The sequence below is a fragment of the Culex quinquefasciatus genome, chromosome 3 (assembly GCF_015732765.1).
Source record: "Culex quinquefasciatus strain JHB chromosome 3, VPISU_Cqui_1.0_pri_paternal, whole genome shotgun sequence".
NCBI lineage: Eukaryota > Metazoa > Arthropoda > Insecta > Diptera > Culicidae > Culex > Culex quinquefasciatus.
Window position 1 is genome coordinate 118,650,228 of NC_051863.1, and position 19,048 is coordinate 118,669,275.

The 19,048-nt window shown below is 35.5% G+C and overlaps 1 protein-coding gene across 1 annotated transcript in view; it reads right to left on the bottom strand.

Moving 5' to 3' along the window:
• The window catches only part of LOC6044165 (probable serine/threonine-protein kinase dyrk2), a 154,191-nt gene that overhangs the window by 10,271 nt on the left and 124,872 nt on the right, over positions 1 to 19,048 (bottom strand). Inside the window, exons 3-4 of the mRNA XM_038258584.1 lie at positions 12,500 to 12,840; positions 879 to 1,027 (exon numbers count right to left, since the gene is read on the bottom strand). Coding sequence (XP_038114512.1) covers positions 879 to 1,027; positions 12,500 to 12,840 — 490 coding nt within the window. The remainder of the gene's footprint in view (positions 1 to 878; positions 1,028 to 12,499; positions 12,841 to 19,048) is intronic.

Consider the following 19,048-nt stretch of genomic DNA (forward strand, 5'->3'; position numbering starts at 1 on the left):
AGAGAATTATCCATATATTTTCCCTATGTATTTTTTTTAATTTTAAATACACCGAAAAATGTCCAGTCCAGTTTTCAAAATAATGGTTTCCAATTATATTTTGTTCATGTAAATTTGATTTTGAATTTTGGTAATTTCTTACTTGCTCGTTAAGAAAGACAACTTACTATCTAACAATGTAATTTAAGTATTGTTAGTGTCAAAAGCAGGTATTTTAGAATCTATTTTCAATATCTAAAAATGAATAATTCTTAATTTTGTCTAATCTCTGAATATTTGTCGTCAATATTTGATAGAACTTTCTGTCAGCGATCATTAAATGATCGCTGACAGAAAACGAAATTGCACACAGCGCCTATCATGATTGTCATTGCTCGGAGACAGTCAGTGAAAGTAAACACAAAGACGAAACGAACAAAAAATGAGCACCACTCAAGCACCACCCGAACGAGTCAACGTGTTTAATCTCTTTCTCTCATTGTTGTCTCTCTCTTACTTGTGTTTGCTGCGTGCGCTGCGTGATGACAGAAGTCATATGATTGCGATTTTTTGAGAGATGGTCGGAATCTCGGTAGAATGTCAAACGACCGTTCTCTGAGTGAGTGTTTTTCTAGAGAGAAGTCAATGACCGTGAGAGTGACTTTGCGTAGCACTCATTCATTTGTGTGTGTAACGAACAATAAAATGTCAAAACCAGGTAGTCTTCGTAAAAACGATTGGAGTGTTCTGTCACTATGTAATCACAAACAAAGTCGAAATTTCTCCAAATGACAAAAAAACAATTCTGGATTAGCTAAGGGGTTATTCTACAGTTTTAAATAACAATTCTACACCTTTAAGATTTTAGGAAACCGGACTGAAATTGCCTCGAAACTTACCTCGGCACAGAAAGGTCGGCTCGCCGGCGTACTGCGTTGGATACGCGGGCGCCCGGTCACCCGGCAGCATGTACGGACACTTTTGCTCTACGGTTTGACATACATCTAGACACGGTCGTATTCGTACTCGTTGCGTTTTTCGACGTGAACTGCAAAATTGAATGGAGAAAAAAGAAAAAATAGTATCTCAGTTGTTTTTCATCCTTCTAAGGTAGGTCAGTTTTAGCTGTTAACTAACGATTCAGGGGAATATAAGTGGACGACATGATTACGAATGGTAATGACCGCTAGTAAAACTTAAGTCATTTCGGATTCTTCTACATCGCCCCTCCTCAATTCCCACGAGGGCGTTTTTCTGCCCTCCACCACCCCTTCTGCCAGCCCACAATTTTGTATATTATGTCTTAATATTGTCTCGAGCAGCTGAGAGGAGGAAATTTAATTCGACGCCGTAAAAAAAGAAGCTCATTATTCAGTTTTATGGCGAAACTTGTTCTGTTGGATTCGTTCAACAGTTTCGCCAACCCATAACTATCTCTAGAGGGCTGTGAAGGCGCTCGCCTCTCGACTCGGCTGTCAGAACAGCTGAACGAATCTGTAGTTCTTCTTCTTCTTCATCGTCATCGTGCTACATCCTGAACAGCACACTGGCTGGTTCTGGGCCCATGTAACACGGCTTGGAGAGGCGGCTGCATTATTTATTGCCCGGCGAAGCAGGCATTCTGCAAGTTGCTTCTTTGCGCCGTCGTCGTCGACAGTTGTTATGCCGAAAATCGTACTTTAGTTGAGTTGGAATGTGCCGATAAGACATTGTCGCCTGTCTCTCTTTGGTGGTTGAGAATTTGCACCGTGGAATGCTTCTATGGTAGAGTTGGTCGGGGATGGTTTAAGGACTAACGTCAAAATAGTCCGTTTAGTAAAATTTAAATAAACTCTTATATACAAAAATGTGCTACAAGCATTGTAGATATCCACATTCCATACAATAATAAGCAACCTCTCTTGTCAAGTTTTATATCAATTATTCCAACAATTACAAAGAACAATTCCCCAAAGAACAAACTTCATCGTTCCTCCCCTAATGTTGTTTACTGTTTTCTCCTTTTGATGACCCAATTGCTTCTGCTGCTGTTGCGCCGCGTTGAGACTGTCCAGCTCACTAGGGAAGAATGTAGTCCAACAGATAGGCCCCCTTTTCCCCCAACCCTCCCTGCGTTGGTTGAAGACTCCCCCCGAAACGTTCGAATCCCGACCAGTAGAAGAAGTACCCACAGTACGTCACATTAATTTATTCATTCAGGTGTAATTGCTGGGAGGAACTGACTAACTGACTGACCGAACAGGCAAGAAGCCAACCTCGGAACGAACTTGGCTTGGTTGAAGGGATGCTGGGCTGGTTGGCTGGCCAGAGCTAGAGTGCTTATTAATTTGTCCTGATATATTATTTATCAGCATAGCCAACACATGCACGCATAGACACACACACATAAACTGACTATCCATTTATCTAATCAATTAGGCTTCCACTTTCTTGAGTAATTCTGCTGTTAGGGAGTCTGGAAAACGATAATATACGCACACACAGACAGGCTGGGATTGAACGTTGGAACAAAGGGATGGAAAACTTGTGAGTGAATGAAAATGTTTTGTTAGAAAATGTTAACTCAGGTTTATAAAAATATTAAAAAGCCCCAAACATACGAGGTTTGTAAGATTCAAATAGTATAACAACTTCAAAAAAAGCTCTGGCAACGAATATCAGAACTGATATATTTACGGGAGCTCTTTTCCTGCCGTTAAAAATTGATAGTTTAAACAAGATATTGAGTGAAAGGCTTTCTTGTCAGAAATTTACCAACACATTCAAAGCATGTTTCTATGGTAGATGGGGGTTTGTTTGCATTAGATTTGCTATCTCTGTCTAGGAAAAAAAATTTTGTCAGGCTGGTTTTTTTAACTGACCGCCCGATATGTCAGTCAACATATTTCGCATGACTGTGACAGCTCGAACTCAATAATTTTTTGCATCATGATACTGTTAAGTTTGTCATTTTTGAGAATAATATTTTTATAATAGGCCTAGAAAGTTTTATTGAAATTGAAATATAAAAGTTGACATGTGACAGTTGAGATAAATTTGAAAAACAAAATATTTGGGTCACAGACAAAATTTCAGGAAATAGGTATTTGAAATTTTTGAAAAAAATGTGTGGTATGGCCATTCATAGAAACTTTTTTCAAATCCTAAAAATGGCATTTTTTAGATCATTCCAAACTTTAAATGGCCAGATTTCGAAAAATGTGAACCTATTATTTTTTTGTAAAGTTCTTTTCAGTTTACTTCACTGTTATAAAAAAAAGGTAGATTTTGAATTTTCCAAAAAAAAAACGCATCTTTTTTCAAACAATAACAACCCTGCAGAAATTTTGCCTACTTCTCAATAGTTGCACGTTTTTGTCTCCTAAAAATATCAAAAATGAAAAAAATGAAAGAAATACAGAATACTAGAATTTTTTTTTGTAAAAAAAACTTTTTTTTATAACGGCATTTTTTCCGGTGAACCTATTTTTTGTAAATGGGTCATCCTTCGCCGAATCACACAGCAGTTGCCCTGACCCTCTTCGATTTTTGCGAAACTTTGCCCTGAGGGGTAATTTTGGTCCTTGATCGCGAATCCGAGGTCCATTTTTCGATATTTCGTGATTTCCCTTTCATTTTTCTGGATTTTTACTTAGAGACATTTTACAGTTTTTGTAGCTTGAAACCGTGGAGAGAAGTGTAAAATTTGATGGCGTACCTCATCAAAAATTGTTTTAAAATCGCTGCCATTTCCCGTTACTTGACTGCTAAAAATCGTGAGACATGTCATTTTCTGGGAAATTAATTTTAGGGGAACTATGCCCTTTCCCAGCCTATTCCTATTACGGCCTATCATCACTTTGATCATGATTACAGCTTTCATAAAGTGTTTTTGACTGTTCCAAAGTAATAAATAGCTCAAATAAAAGTGAGCAAGCAACTCTCCATTGTTGATACATCTGAAAATGTTGATTTTATAGCGGAAAATGGCACAAGTGATAAGAATTGGTCAAACGGATTTGAGTGATTAAAAATGGTATATTTCCCCTACTTTTCGAATTTTTAAATTTTGACCAAAAATCCCTTAAAAAGAAACCGAATTTTGATACGTACCTCACAAAGTTGTGCCGAAAAAACAAACAAAATATAAAAATCCACAAAACCGACCAATTTCATGAAGAATTGCTGTGATTGGGTAATGATCTCGAGATACATCCCGGGAATCGAGAGATGTATTTGGCTATTTCCTGGGAATTCCGAGGACCCGGGAATTTTAGTTTATATTGAAATTTTTTAATATAGTGTCAATTATGTGAAAGAAGTGTAATACATATTTAACATTTGAATGAATTGAAATATAGGGGAGAGTGGGGAGACTTGATCCCTTTTTTTGTATCGCACATAACTCTGTCAATTTCAAACAAAACTATAAACTTTTTGCATGAATTGAAAGCTTAAACATTCATCTATGTTTGGCTAATAAGGGTATTTCATCAGATAAACTTTTCGAATCATGCCGAGCGTTTTAAAAAAATATTTAAACCGGCATTTCAAAAATGTTAGGGGTAACTTGATCCCCCTTTTCAACATTTTGAAAAAAATCTTAAGCAAAATGTTTCTTATTCATCCCAACTTTCAATATTCTATAAGTTACAGTAATTTCACATAAAACCTGTTCGTTTGTGTTCAAAATATAACATGTTTAGCATGTAAAATATTTAAAAACTGAATATATTATTTTTTAGACCAAAATTAGGCATGTTTACGAAAGCTGGAAATTTTTGTTTACAAAACATTTGAAAAAAGGTTCTAACTGCAGTAAGTTATGTACAGCTATACTAAAGGAAACTATGTATGAATACCTAGCCCAATTAATTAATCTTGAGGCTGATTCCAGTGACTTTAAAAATGCAGGGATCAAGTCTCCCTAAACGCATATTTTTAAACAATTGATTGTAAAAAAAGTACGACGATAAATTTAACTTCAAATGCGTAAGGGTTTTAGAGTTGATAAGTTTATCAAACAATTCATATATAAAAAATATTTTTTTGAATAATTTTTGAGTGTTTTCTATACATATCAAAACAAAGAAAAAAAGATCTCTTGGAAGTTTTTTGTAGCTCGTTTTATAAAAACTAACTTAATCCACCTATGTGGTTGGTGCCTTCCTCACTCTTTTCCAACAATGGGTGATATGTAATATGATGGGTTTGGACCTAGGTTTGGACACAAATTTGGTCCAAAAAAAACACACATATCACTCAAGGGCTCATAAGTGGCATCATAAGTGGTCAGAACTCGAGACAAGGTTGCCAGATCTTTAATGTTTTGGACTCGTTGTAAAGGTCTCTCGATTATTTAATCAACGATGGGTCGGATGGTGGATCCGAACATTGTTTACATACATTTAAATGAGATCCGGCTACAAAAAAGTACATAAATATCACTTAAGTGGTTATAACTCGAGACAGGGTTGCCAGATCATCAATGTTGTGGACTCGTTGGAAAGGTTTTTCAATTACCTAAATACCGATGTATAACATGATGATGTTTGGTTCAGTTTACTGCCATTTATACATCTTCCGAAAATATGCGAAAACACATTTTTATACATAACTTTTGAACTACTTATCGAAACTTCAAACAATTCAATAGCACCGTATGGGACCCTAAACCAAGTCGAATGCGACTGGTTTGGTCAAAATCGGTTCAGCCAGTGCTGAGAAAACTGAGTGACATTATTGGTCACATACACACACACATACACACACACATACCCACACACATACACACACACATACACACAGACATTTGTTCAGTTTTCGATTCTGAGTCGATATGTATACATCAAGGTGGGTTTTCGAGCTTTAAATAAAAAGTTCAATTTTAGAGCAGGATTATAGCCTTACCTCAGTGAGGAAGGCAAAATCTGTGTAACTCAATCTAAACATTTTTAATTTGTTTGCTTTGTTTTCTACAATGAGTTTTAGTTAATTTTGCACAACTTTCTAGAACATAGCTAATTGTTTTACCCACATGCTGACGAGATACAGGCTTGGGATCAAGTGTCCCCGGGGATCAAGTCTCCCCACTCTTCCCTACCTAGTCTAGTTTTAAAATAAAATATGAATTTTAGTAACCTTTCCGAGATTTCCATAATTTGAACCTAAAATTAGTTGCGTCTTTCAATTACGAAAATGTTGATACTCAAACATCTATTGGTCATCGCTGAAATTTTAAAGTTATCGCAGTTTTAGTGAAAAAAGTAGTTTTTTCTCTTTTTCGTCATTTTCTTGTTATTGCGCGTGGCGCGTCGAAAAACTCAGTTTTTATTTTGAAAAAAAAAATCTATCTCGAAATCGTAGAATATTTCTTTTAGTTTTTTGAAACTTCTTACTATTATAATTATTAATTGAATTATCTCAGATAGCCAAACTAATCACCTATCTTTTGCGTCTAAGACAGCTGAAATTGCGTAGATATGATTTTTGAAAAAAGTGGTTTTTGCGAAAAATGACGAAAATTGCCATTTTCCGAACAACTATAGCACCATAGTTAGGCCAAAAAAAAATACTGGTCTCATTATTTTGGCTAAGCAACCCCCAGAAAAAAATTGAACCTGATCGGAGAACTTTTTTTTCGGTTTAGGCTCTTTTCAAATGGAATTGCTGTAATGTATGAAATTTAATTTAATAATAAAACAGACCAACAACATGTCGGCGCATACTTAATTTGGAGGGAAGATTAAACGTTGAGGTCTCCAAAAACTAGTGCACTAGGGTGGTCCAAATCCGGGCTACTTCGGGGATAACCCCTGAAATTGAAGTTGATGAGGAAATATATGTATATTTTTTTATGCTTTTTCCCATACAAACTCCAAGGAGTTGGAGGGAGGGGTTCCGTCTTGTCAGAATAAGTTCAAATTTTCATAGTAGCAGTTCAATAAGGCAAATCTTCATTTGTAAACAAGCAGTCTATCCCTTTTGCTCAAGTGATAGTTCACGTAAAGTAAGAGGGGGATAGACTGCTTGTTTATAAACGCAGATTCGCCCTACTGAACTACGGATTTGAAATTTAGCCTAATGATGGGTCGATCGTTGATTTCGAGGGGGAAGCTCCATGAAAGCCCGGATTTGGTCCATCCTAGCGTGCTCTCTGAATTAAAAAAAATATTTACACGGTCGAATGGTTTTTCTCCGAAATATGTATGGAAAATTTGTGTGAATCACTTTTTGAAAATTTTGCATGTAATTGCTGGTGTAGGTTTGTAAAAAGCAAAGCAATCCACATTAACGACCTCCGGGTCTTTTACGCAAATGGACCGACGTTTTACTTCCCCATCCGATAGAATGCCAGTAGGATAAGGCGGGAATCGAACCCACGCCCCATAGCAACTTAGGGATAGGCAGCCGAAGCCTTTAAACACCGCGCCACGAGGCCCTCCTGTAGGTATAGGTTTGTGTAATCTCTGCCACAATGCATGTATTATTCCACAGTTTGTGTAGTTTTAAAATCACTTTCACAAGGATGATTTTGCACCGGTAACTTCCTGACAGACAACCACACCAGACCTCGAGACCCATCTTCATTCGTCTTCCGGCATCCAACTAGGGTTTCAGTTCCGATTTGCCAACAGCCAGGCAGGATGATGAATAGATAAAGAAACCCCAACCCGGATTGGGCTTGGAAGTGGGGCCTGATGCCGCCGGTAGTTTCAGACAGTTCTGGCCCCAAATGAAGTGATGATGAATTATTTATTCATGTGCTGTTATCTTGGATTTCAATTCTAAACAATATCTTTTCGCTGCGCTTCCACTCTCTTTTGGAAGTAGTCATTTCGGTCTGGCAGCATATGTTGTTGCACAGGAGAGGGCTCGTTTCGTGACGGAGGCAATATAAGGAATGGTTGGAAACTATTCCACATGGATTGGAGCTGGCACGTTTCGAGACCGGCTGTTCTGAGCTGTTGTGGAGCGCATTCTGAAGCAAATCTAGCTCAAAATGCGAACGAATTGATAATTTCATAGTTTGACCTTAGAAATTAATATTTAAGTGTATTCAAAAATTAAGTAAACCTTCAACATTCAAGCAAAAATGTTGTTCATATAACGAATGAGCATAATATTAAAATAGGAATAGCTCACAAAATTTAAATAATCTTTAAGTGCATTTTTGATAATATCAGACCATAAAATTGCTAACAAACTTTAAATTTAATTTTAAAACACGCCATTTGGCATGGAACCCGTAAGAAGCATGTAGTGGATGGATAAAACTAATGCAGCACCAGCTTTCATTTACGAGCTTGTTGCGGCGGCAGTTCTTGCCAAGGCCCCAGACCATGGCCAGGCAAAGGGGAAAAAAGCAATCAAGCATGGAAATTGATCAAAAACTTTCAGGCAAAATGTTTTCTCTGCCTTGGGTATACGAAAGACAAAAAGGGAGAGAGAGAGAGAAACAAAAAAGGATAATGGTAACTCTCTTGGTAGAAAATATAGTGGCCATTTTCCATTTGGGACGAGATTCCGGATTCGGGGGGCCGGTTCCGAGTGAGGGGGTGGAAAAACAGTTCGATTTGTCAATGCAAATCAATGAGCGGTAGAATGTTCGATGACGAATCAGCACAAGTGCCACACTGTGTTGAGAGTTATTTCTGTTGGACGTAATCGATCGACTCACACTTGGAGGTGCCTTGGCGAGTGGAAATCAAACAAGTTTCAGAACGTTACGACATCAGTTTTCCAACACACATCTCGTCCCCTAAAAGGCTGCGAGCCCATAAAAAGTCTATTCGATGCTGTTGATCTGGACCCGATGGAAGTTCGCCTTGAATATTTCATGTTCCCTCCCGAGGCAAATTAAATTATGGGCGGGGTGTACCGCAAGGAGATGTCACATAAAATTTTGGAATGGACGTCTCGAGGGGGGAAGAGTTTGACGATCCGTTCATTGATTTAACGGCATCACGCACGGTGGGCTTGACCATTGGTTCTACTTTGAAGTTTGTTTTCAGCTTAATTTCAGAATCAAATTTGAAAAACAACATGTAACGTTTTAGCCTTTCACGCGAAGGAGCGGCTATGAAATCACAACGAACAGTTTTCTATAAGATCTCTTAGAACCACTTTCATGTATACTTATCAACAAAGAATCAAATTCCTAGCAATTGTTTGTGCTTGTGGTGGGTTGTTTATCGAAAATGTAGATTTGTTTTTTGCTCGACTTCGGCTGAACAAATTTTGACCAGATTTGTTACATTCGGTTCTGTTTCGGTCCCCATTCCAATGAAATTGAAAAATGTAAAGTTGTTCAAAAAATTTGTTAACATAGTCGTAATGTTTCAATATCCATGAGCAATTTGAGCACTGTAGAATTTTCTTGAATAAATTTTTAAAAAAATTAACAAACACTGTAAAAAGTAGAAAATCTTCATTTTTGATTTCTCTAAAGCAAATTATAATAACTACAAAAAAATAAAAAAAGAACCTATGAGCGAAAAAACAATCGAAATGCTTTCAACATCATATTTTAAAACTTAATCAGACTGAATTATTTAGGAGAGCAATTCCTTACCAAAACCGGAAATGCATTTTATTTTATTTTTTGATTTTGCTCAAACTTTGTGGGGGTCTTCCATGTGACCATATTTTGTGTCATTGGTTCACCCATACAAGTCTCCATACAATTTTAGCTGCCGTCCATACAAAAATGGTACTTAAATATTCAAAAAGCTGCAACTTTTGAGTGAATTTTCTGATCAATTTGGTGTCTTCGGTAAAGTTGTAGGTATTGATGAGGACTTTTGAGAAAAAATAGGTACACGGAAGAAAAAAATAGCAGATTTTTTAATCAACTTTTTTTTCACAAAAACTCAATTTTTGATTTTCGAGATTTTTTGATATGTTTTAGGGGACAAAAACCCGCAACTTTTGTGCCAAAGTGAAACATGGTCAAAAAATCAAGTCATTAATCAAGTATTGTAATTAATTTCATACAACTTTTGTTTTGCAATTCCGGAAAACAGACTTTGAATGGAATTATTAGCCAAATATTAATGGATTATGTCAAATAACCGTTTAAGTCAAAAAAATGTTGGAAAGTATTACTTTTCTAAACAAGTTCTGAAAAGTCCAACTTTCGGTGTTGAAAACAAAAACATTTCAGCATTTATTTTGAAAAGTGTTGCTATTCCATTCTCTTAATTTTGGTACAGAAAAGTAGGCTTTTTCGTAGTTCCAGAATGATAGAAGAAACTTTCTAGTTTCACGACGGAATCGCAAAAAAAATATTTTCAAGATTTTTAAAGTAAACATTTTTAGAATCGGCCCTTGTGATCAGAGTTGCTTCATTAATCTTGGAATATTAGATTTTTCTAGTGTCAGCCAGATTAAAGATTTATCATTACAAAGACCAACCAATTTGACCAATTTTGGCTTGTATGCAACAACGACGAACAGATCATAACTCCGTGCCATTTCATCCGATTTTACACCCAGAATTGGGCATCGGCATACGAGAGGATAAAGAGCACGATTCGGTAGTAAAATGGTACTGTGTGCGGACGGAGAGGATAAATCCCGAAATTACCGAGAGTACTTTACTCATGGTTCATTTTCCAAAAAAGTTCATCTATCAAAAAAAAAAGTACCGGTACCAAGACTCGAACCCAAGACCTATATAGGCATATTGAAACGTGCCTTTGCCGTATGAGCCACCATGGTTCGTTGACTAAGTGGCGGTCGTTTGTCCATATAAGCCACTCATAGGATGAACTGTTCCAATGAACGAATGAACACACGAGAGGACTATACTCTCGCAATATAGCACTTTCCTCACGTTTCTTTTCGTGAGGACTATCCTCTCGTTCTTTAACTTTGGGTGTAGCTCTCTTAAGCGCAAATGAAAGGATAGGCTTTTGAGGAAAATAGTTAAAAGTTTCAAAAATCTAGCCTGGCATTTGAAAAGGTCGTATGAAAACATTAAATGCTGTTTTGAAGGTCTCGGGACAAAAATGCCTTTGCTTGAATATATTTTTAATGGACTCTTCGTAAAGACTTCAAAATAGATCAAAAAGTTGCCTCAACAAGATTCCATCTGCCAATACGCCCATTTGAGCTCATATTTGGGATTTAGGCTCAGCACACCCCGACAATTAAAAAAAAAGTAATTTTTTGAACCACCCTAATGCTCAAACTAATCACAGGAGACTAAAACTAAAATTGTACCTTATTTTATTGAAAATTCTCAAATTTTAAAAATTTGCAAAAGGAAAGTTAACGAAGCGAAATTTGGTTTGCTTTTTTACATTTAAAGAGAATTTGAAAATACAAAAATTTTCACAAATTATCGTATTTTTCGAAAATACTCAAATTTTCAAAGTATGCAGTATTGGTATCAAACGAAGCAAGACAATGATTGCTCTTTTACATTAATAGAGTTTTTATTGAAAATACTAAAATTTTCACAAAATACCGTATTGTTTTGCAAGTACTGAAATTTTCATAATTTGCAATATGGGTATCAAACCATGCGATATTGTGTATGCTTTTTCACTCTATCTTAGCTTTTTATGTTAAATATAAAAAAATACCGCATTTTTCGAAAAAACTGTAATTTTTTAAATTTGCAAAATGGATGCCAAACGAAATTTTATTTGCTATTTCACTTGATTAGATTTTTTTGTAAAATACTTTTATTTTCACAAAAAAACCGTATATTCTCGAAAATACTCATATTTGTTGAATTTGAAATATGGGTATCAAAAGACGCAAGATTTTGTATGAAGCATACACATTTTGGATGTATGTATGAAGCATGCAACATTTCGCTTGATATTTTCGAAAAATACGGTAATTTGTGAAAATTTTAGCATTTAAAAAAAACTCTAATAATTTGAGAAGAGCATACGAAATTGCAATTCGTTTGCAAATTATTAAAATTTGATTATTTCCAAAAAAAATGCGGTATTTTGTAAAAAATAGTATTAAAAAAACTCTCCACATTGCATCACGCAGAAAAATAAGGCATATTTGAATCAACAAAACGTTTTGTTGATTTGAAAATCATTATTTTTGTTGAATCAACGCTAAACGTCACAGCAGCTTTTTTGAAACAACAAAAGACTTTTGTGGAATTGAAAAAATCAAAGTTTGTTTCAACAAAAATTTTGTTGATTCAAACCTCGTACAGGCTGATTCTACAAAACATTTTTCTGCGTGATATTATGATTTTTTTTTTGTATTTTCGTAAAATACTTTCTTACTACATTATCAAAAAATATATTCATAGTGAAAGCATTGAACTAACATAATTTGGTTGTATTAATTGATTTCAGAAAGATTTAAAAAAATAATTATCGCCGATTTAATTATAAAAAAAAAACGATAACGCTAACGATCAATTATTGTATCGTCCCGACGATAACGATAACCATTATCGTTATCATCGTACGATAATAGTATCGACGATAATTTTATCGATTAGCAACCTTGACAGGAATTAGAAACAATGCTCAAGCGTAAAGGTTAAAAAATCACTCACCTTTTCACATCAATTGATATATTTTTTACTAGTTGCGAATCGTCCAATTTCGGTTCAGTCTGCTTTTTCGAAGCGTCCCCACGGTATTTGTTGGCACTCGATTTACCCTGGGCCGCCCTCGGGTCACCCTCGCTTCGGTCGGGATTATTGTTAACACTTTTGTCTCCTCTGCCACTGCCACTGCTGCTACTGCTGAAGTCACTTTTGGTACTGCTGCTGCCACTAGCAGTACCAAAATTGCTGCCACCACTGCCACTGCCACTCCTACTCCTACTCACGAAGTCCTCCCTCGTACCAAAGTATGGCAGCAACATACTGCAGCTCCACCTTCGATATGCCTCCTGAAAGGATTTGGAAAAAAGAGAAAACATTTTCAGATATTCTGACAAGAAGATTCTAAATAAGTTTATGTTTCTAATTGGAAATATTATTCATCCATCAGCTCAAACGATTGAACTAAAATAAAACAGATTTTTTTTTCTACACTCTTTTATGTTTCTTCCAGAGTTTCAAAGAAGTCTTGTCCGGTCCATGTCGGACATCCCCTTGTTCCATGAGGGTCAACACGGAAGGCACACAAAACGAAGGACATTGGACGTCTTTGACACACTTTTATCGAAGCTGGCTGTACTCCCCCACAAACCGGGAAGACATTGTGCCCAAACCGACATGCTGCACCAAGAAGACAAGGAAACTCGTACAGAAATAAGCTCTGCTCTGAACTCACTCTCTTTCTCTGTCTGCAGCATTGCAGCACCGGCAAACCGCAATCGTTATGTTTAACCTCCGTTTGACCCATTTTTGACGGAATGCACCAGCAGCAGTGGGGAATGATAATGCATTCATTTAATTATTCAGCCCATTGCTGCACCGTCCGGACCCGATGGTCCGAAATGGTTGAAGCACCAACAACTCTCCGCTTTTGGCCGAAATTGTCCGACCTTGGGGCCCTTCTCGGCCTCACTAGTAGACATGGGGAAAGTTATTGGTTTGTTAGTTTTCGGACGAAAGTTGTCCATGCCTTGGTGGGCGAGATCTTGATGTGGTTCATTAAATTATGCATAACCGGAAGACAAGGACAAAACGACACAATTACAACGTGGAGTGCACCACGGCAAGTACTTTTCGGATTTAACGAATGTTTCCACAGACGTGCCTTTCAGAAGGTAAACAAGTCGTATAAAGTGAGTTGAAAAAGTTGGTTTTGAACAAGCTTCATGAAAAGAAACAGAATCTTGACGTTTTTGACTTTTTAAGTCAGGCCCGCGACGGCTTTTCTAAAAGTTCTATGAGCGGTACTTAAAGCTGTTCATGAAATATCGAATAAATCAGTTCAGCGTCAAAATTAAAAAAAAAAACATAGTTTCGATATCAAATTTTAATTTGGAGCATAAAGTTTTATTCTTTATTCAGAAATAAAATGATGCTGATTCAACTTATTATCTGGGTCTTACTTTTTTATTTTTAAAAATGTTTTTTTTTTCAAATTCAACCATTATTTATGAAGATTGCTTCAAATATTTCTAAACATTAAAAAAAAAATGAGTTAAGAAATCATGGAGCAACACTAGGGGAAAGTGGGGCAAGTGTAACAAGCTAAGGAACTGCTCGTTATAACCCATTAAAAAGTATAAAAAAACTGTCGGATCTTATTCTATAGGTCTTGACTAAGACTTTGCTAGAATTTAAAAAAAAAACCTGTTTTTTAATGTAAAAAATTGATTTTGAAATTTTTGATTTTCTGTATGTTCTACTCAACTAGTGAGGCAAGACGAACAACTCGTTGGGGCAAGAGGAACAATGCATGAAAAAACATGTTAATCTGCTAACAATTGAACTGTTATCATTTAGATACATCAGATTAGAATGTATTTGAAAGGTTTCTTCCATTTTTAGATTAAATAATAATATTTTACCAAAAATTTTATCGTTTTTACGAAAAAAAACAATCCTTGGATGATAAATAGTAAATTTTCATAATATCACTATATTTTGTATGGACTACTTTTTTTACAATTATTTATCAGTTTTTAAGTACTTTCATGTATTTATTTCCCTATAAAATATGTTGTTGCAGCAATTCGTAAAAGTTAAATCATACTTTGTAATAGGTGCATGTCATTGGTAGGGACACTTCTGATCTAGCAAAAATAGCTTTTTGATAAAATGAGCCTTGAAACGAACCCTAAGCCTTATTTTGTGCTTTCCAAATATTATAAGAAAACAAAGGTTTTGAAAAACACTTCATTAAATCTTAAGCCCCGTGGCGTTTACGTCGTTTTGGCGGTTATGTGGTAGTAGAATCAGCTAATTGCATTGCGAGCAACAATTCCTCATACTGAAATAATAAAAATTGTAACAATTACGATCGTACGAGCGATTGTTCCTCTTGTCCCATATGGTCGTCTTGCCCCACCTTCCCTATATTTTTTCATTAACTTTGAAATTCAAAGAATAACGTATTGAAAGCTTTTCTATATATATATATATATATATATATATATATATATATATATATATATATATATATATATATATATATATATATATATATATATATATATATATATTTCTATACAATGTTAACATTTGAGTGTTATTAAAATAACTTGAAAATATTTTGTAATTATTTGAATAAAGGTGCACAATAACGCAAAAGTGTTTTTCTTTTGGTTTTTGTTCTTGTAAAGAAGATTTGCATCCAAATCACGCTTTAATTAATTTTATCATACCTCATTGATTTTTTTTTGTTCTTTGTGTTATGGAAATTTAACTTTGAAAAACTTGCAACGACCAATTAAATTTAAATATTAAAAAAAAAAGTTAATGATATCAGAGTATTTAATTGAAATTTAAGTAAATAAAACTAAACCAACACCAGTTTTGAAAGTTATTTTGTAATTTTTTCTTATAATCAAAGTATATTAATCATATTTGCAAAACAATGTATTAATTGGTTTACTTAAAAATAATTCAAATAATGGTATGACTAAAAAATGTTTGATTCTCTTCTATTATCAAGCATTACTTTCGGCACCCATGTTATAAGTTCAGTAAATCCGTTCACAGGAAGCCTTGATAGTGGAGCAAAATTTTACAAGTTTGCTAAATCTATAGATTTGCAAAATTTAAGTTCCTTCCCACTATATCGAAATAAAAAATTCATATGATCTTTCATAACTCATCATAAGGTAAATGCTTATATATTTATCAATTTTTTTTGCAAAAGTACCGTTTTTTTCGCGGCTTGTTATGTTATTTTTGCCTTCCTCACTGAGGTAAGGCTATAATCCTGCTCTAAAAATGAACTTTGTATAAAAACGTCGTAGACCTACCTTCATGTATACATTAGGGTGCCCAGAAAAAATGACCCCCAGCTCCACAAGCCGAAAACTGATCCTTAGGGTATTCTAAGCCTCTGTGCAAAATTTGAGCGAAATCGGTCAACATTAACCCATTGATACTCGGGCATGAAGTTTGTATGGGAAAAATCGTCAAAATGTATGGAGAAACGGCACAGTTTCGTAATACTCCCTGTAGGTGGTGTTGCGAGTGTTCAAAGTTTGCCAAACGTGAGATTCTTATGTGAAATTTAATGCCCAACAACTTTGTAGAAGAGTGCAAGACGATCCGAGTTAACCCCAAAAAGTTATTAGCATTTTAGTGAAGTGGTCTCCAACCGACATGGCCAAAGGGCCTAATCCGGTATTGCCACTCAGCAATTCTCCACGAAAACAGCATGGAAAAAAACAAAAGTGCTCGGATCGGGCTCAAAATTTTTCTGGGGGTTCCCTGGCCGAAATTATTAGACCCATATTTTTTTGTTTGGCCATTAGGGTGACCTACGCCGTGTTAGGGTGGTCTGAAATATGGCTATTTTCGTCGATTTTCGCAAAAACCACTTTTTTCGAAAAATCATAACTCCTCGCCATTTTAACCGATTTCAATTGTCTTATACGCAAATGAAAGGTGATAAGTTGGTCTTTCAAAGAAAAATGGTAAGAAGTTTCAAAAATCTAGCCTAACATATGAAAAGGGCGTATGAAACTTTAAAATGCCGTTTTGATGGTGTCTGCACCAAAGAGTCTATGTCTGGAAATATTTTTATTGGATTCCCCGGACATTTTTACATAACATACTAAAAGGAGGAGGAGTTCATTTACAGGATTCCGAGATATAATTTTTTGAAAATAAAATCCGTGTTTTTTGACGCGCCGCGCGCAAAAACCGGAGAATGACGAAATTGGCAAAAAATCAACTTTTTTCACTAAAACTGCGATAACTTCAAAATTTTAGCGATGACCTATACATGTCTGGGTACCAAAAGTTGCGTCTTTTAATTACGAAAATTTTGGTACCCAAACATCTATAGGTCATCGCTGAAATTTTAATGTTATCGCAGTTTTAGTGAAAAAAGTTGTTTTTTTGCCAATTTCGTCATTCTCCGGTTTTTGCGCGCGGCGCGTCAAAAAACACGGATTTTATTTTCAAAAAATCATATCTCGGAATCCTGTTAATGAACTCCTTCCATTTTTTAGTAAATTATGTAAAAATGTCCGGGGAATCCAATAAAAATATTTCCAGATATAGGCTCTTTGGTCCAGACACCGTCAAAACGGCATTTTAAAGTTTCATAGGGGAAATATGCCCATTTTAATCACTCTAAGCCGTTCGACCAATTCTCATCTTTTTGCCGTTTTCCGCTATGAAATCAACATTTTCAGATGTAACAACAATTGAGAGTTGCTTGCTCACTTTTGTTTGAGCTATTTATAACTTTGAAACAGTCAAAAACACTCTATGAAAGCTGTAATTCATGATTAAAGTGCTGATAAGCCGATAATAGAAATAGGCTGAGAAAGGGTATAGTTCCCCTACTCCCTTTTCATAAGTTAGGCTAGATTTTTGAAACTTCTTACTATTTTTTTTAAAGGCCGACTTATCACCTTTCATTTGCGTATAAGACAATTGAAATCGGTTAAAATGGCGAGGAGTCATGATTTTTCGAAAAAAGTGGTTTTTGCGAAAATCGACGAAAATGGCCATTTTTCAGACCACCCTAACACGGCGTAGGTCACCCTAATGGCCAAACAAAAAAATACGGGTCTAATTATTTCGGCCAGGGAACCCCCAGAAAAATTTTGAGCCCGATCCGAGCACTTTTGTTTTTTTCCATGCTGTTTTCGTGGGGAATTGCTGCACTAAGGAAAGCAAGCATAAAATTGTAATTTTGGGATATTTTTTGTCAAACAAAGAAAACAAAATCAACAAAGTATGAATTAGACTAAATCGATCCAGCTGAATCCGAATTTAAAGGTTGATAGGCGAAATTTTCAAAGAGACGCAAGACATTCAAGATGGCGGCTGTATAGAAAACCCTAAACACAAAGGGTATTATGCGACCTGCAAACGACTACTCAAATTTAACTAATCTTGGGGCTCTAAACACGATTAAGACCACTACAGACTTCCAAACAGACAATGTTATTCAAACCAAGATGGTGGCCAAGATGGCGGCTGTATAGAAAATGCTAAACACAAAGGGTATTATGTGACCGGCAAACGACTACTCAAATTTAACTAATCTTGGGGCTCTGCCCGAGCAGGGGTAAATAACACGGGAATACCAAATTTTGGTATTACTTGGGCAAATAACAGCGACCAAAATGTGCCCTTGGTTGCCCAGTAATAGATGGTAAAATACCATGAAATCATACCAAAGTCTTGTATGTGGAAGGGCACAACAATACCAAACCACGTTATTCCAAAGGTAAAATAATACCACAAAATAGAACCATTTCAATACTAAGTTGAGGTCTTCTGGATTTTGAAATTTGCTTGAATACCAAAACTTGGTATTGCCATGATTTTATTTTTAGGTATTCCCGCGCCCTTGGAAAATCATATTTTGGTATTTCTGTGGTCTTTCACATACATGATTTTGGTATGATTTCATGGTATTTTACCATCTATTAATGGGCAACCAAGAGCACATTATGGTCGCTGGTATTTGAACAAGTAATACCAAAATTTGGTATTTTCATACCATTTTTAGTGCTGCAGTTGCAGTTAGTGAAAAAACGGAAATTATTCATATGCAACAGCCAAATCTACTCACCTGATGATTCCATGTTGTTCTTAGTGATATTCTTCACCACACCGAATGCATTTGTCATTGATGAACGGCCTGTGCTTGAAGTTCTTGAAGCTTCTGAAAAATAACAAGATTGAAAAATAAGTGTAATTAAAATGAAACTGAATTTAAATTCACCAAAATTCAATCATCTTCAGATTGACTCGTTTTTCAAAGTATTTGGTTATCCCGACTTAGGAAAATTTCAACGTTTTTGAAAAAATATTTGTGGGTATACCACACAAATTTTTTAAATCATCTTTAACATTTTTGGGTTTCAAGTAATTTTAGCGCAAAATTAATTATCTCGTCAAATTTTTAAAAAAATTTCCCATAGTTTCAGAGGAATTTGATAAAACACTTTAATACCAAACTAATACCAAAATGTGCCATCATGACTTAGAAAATTTTCCACA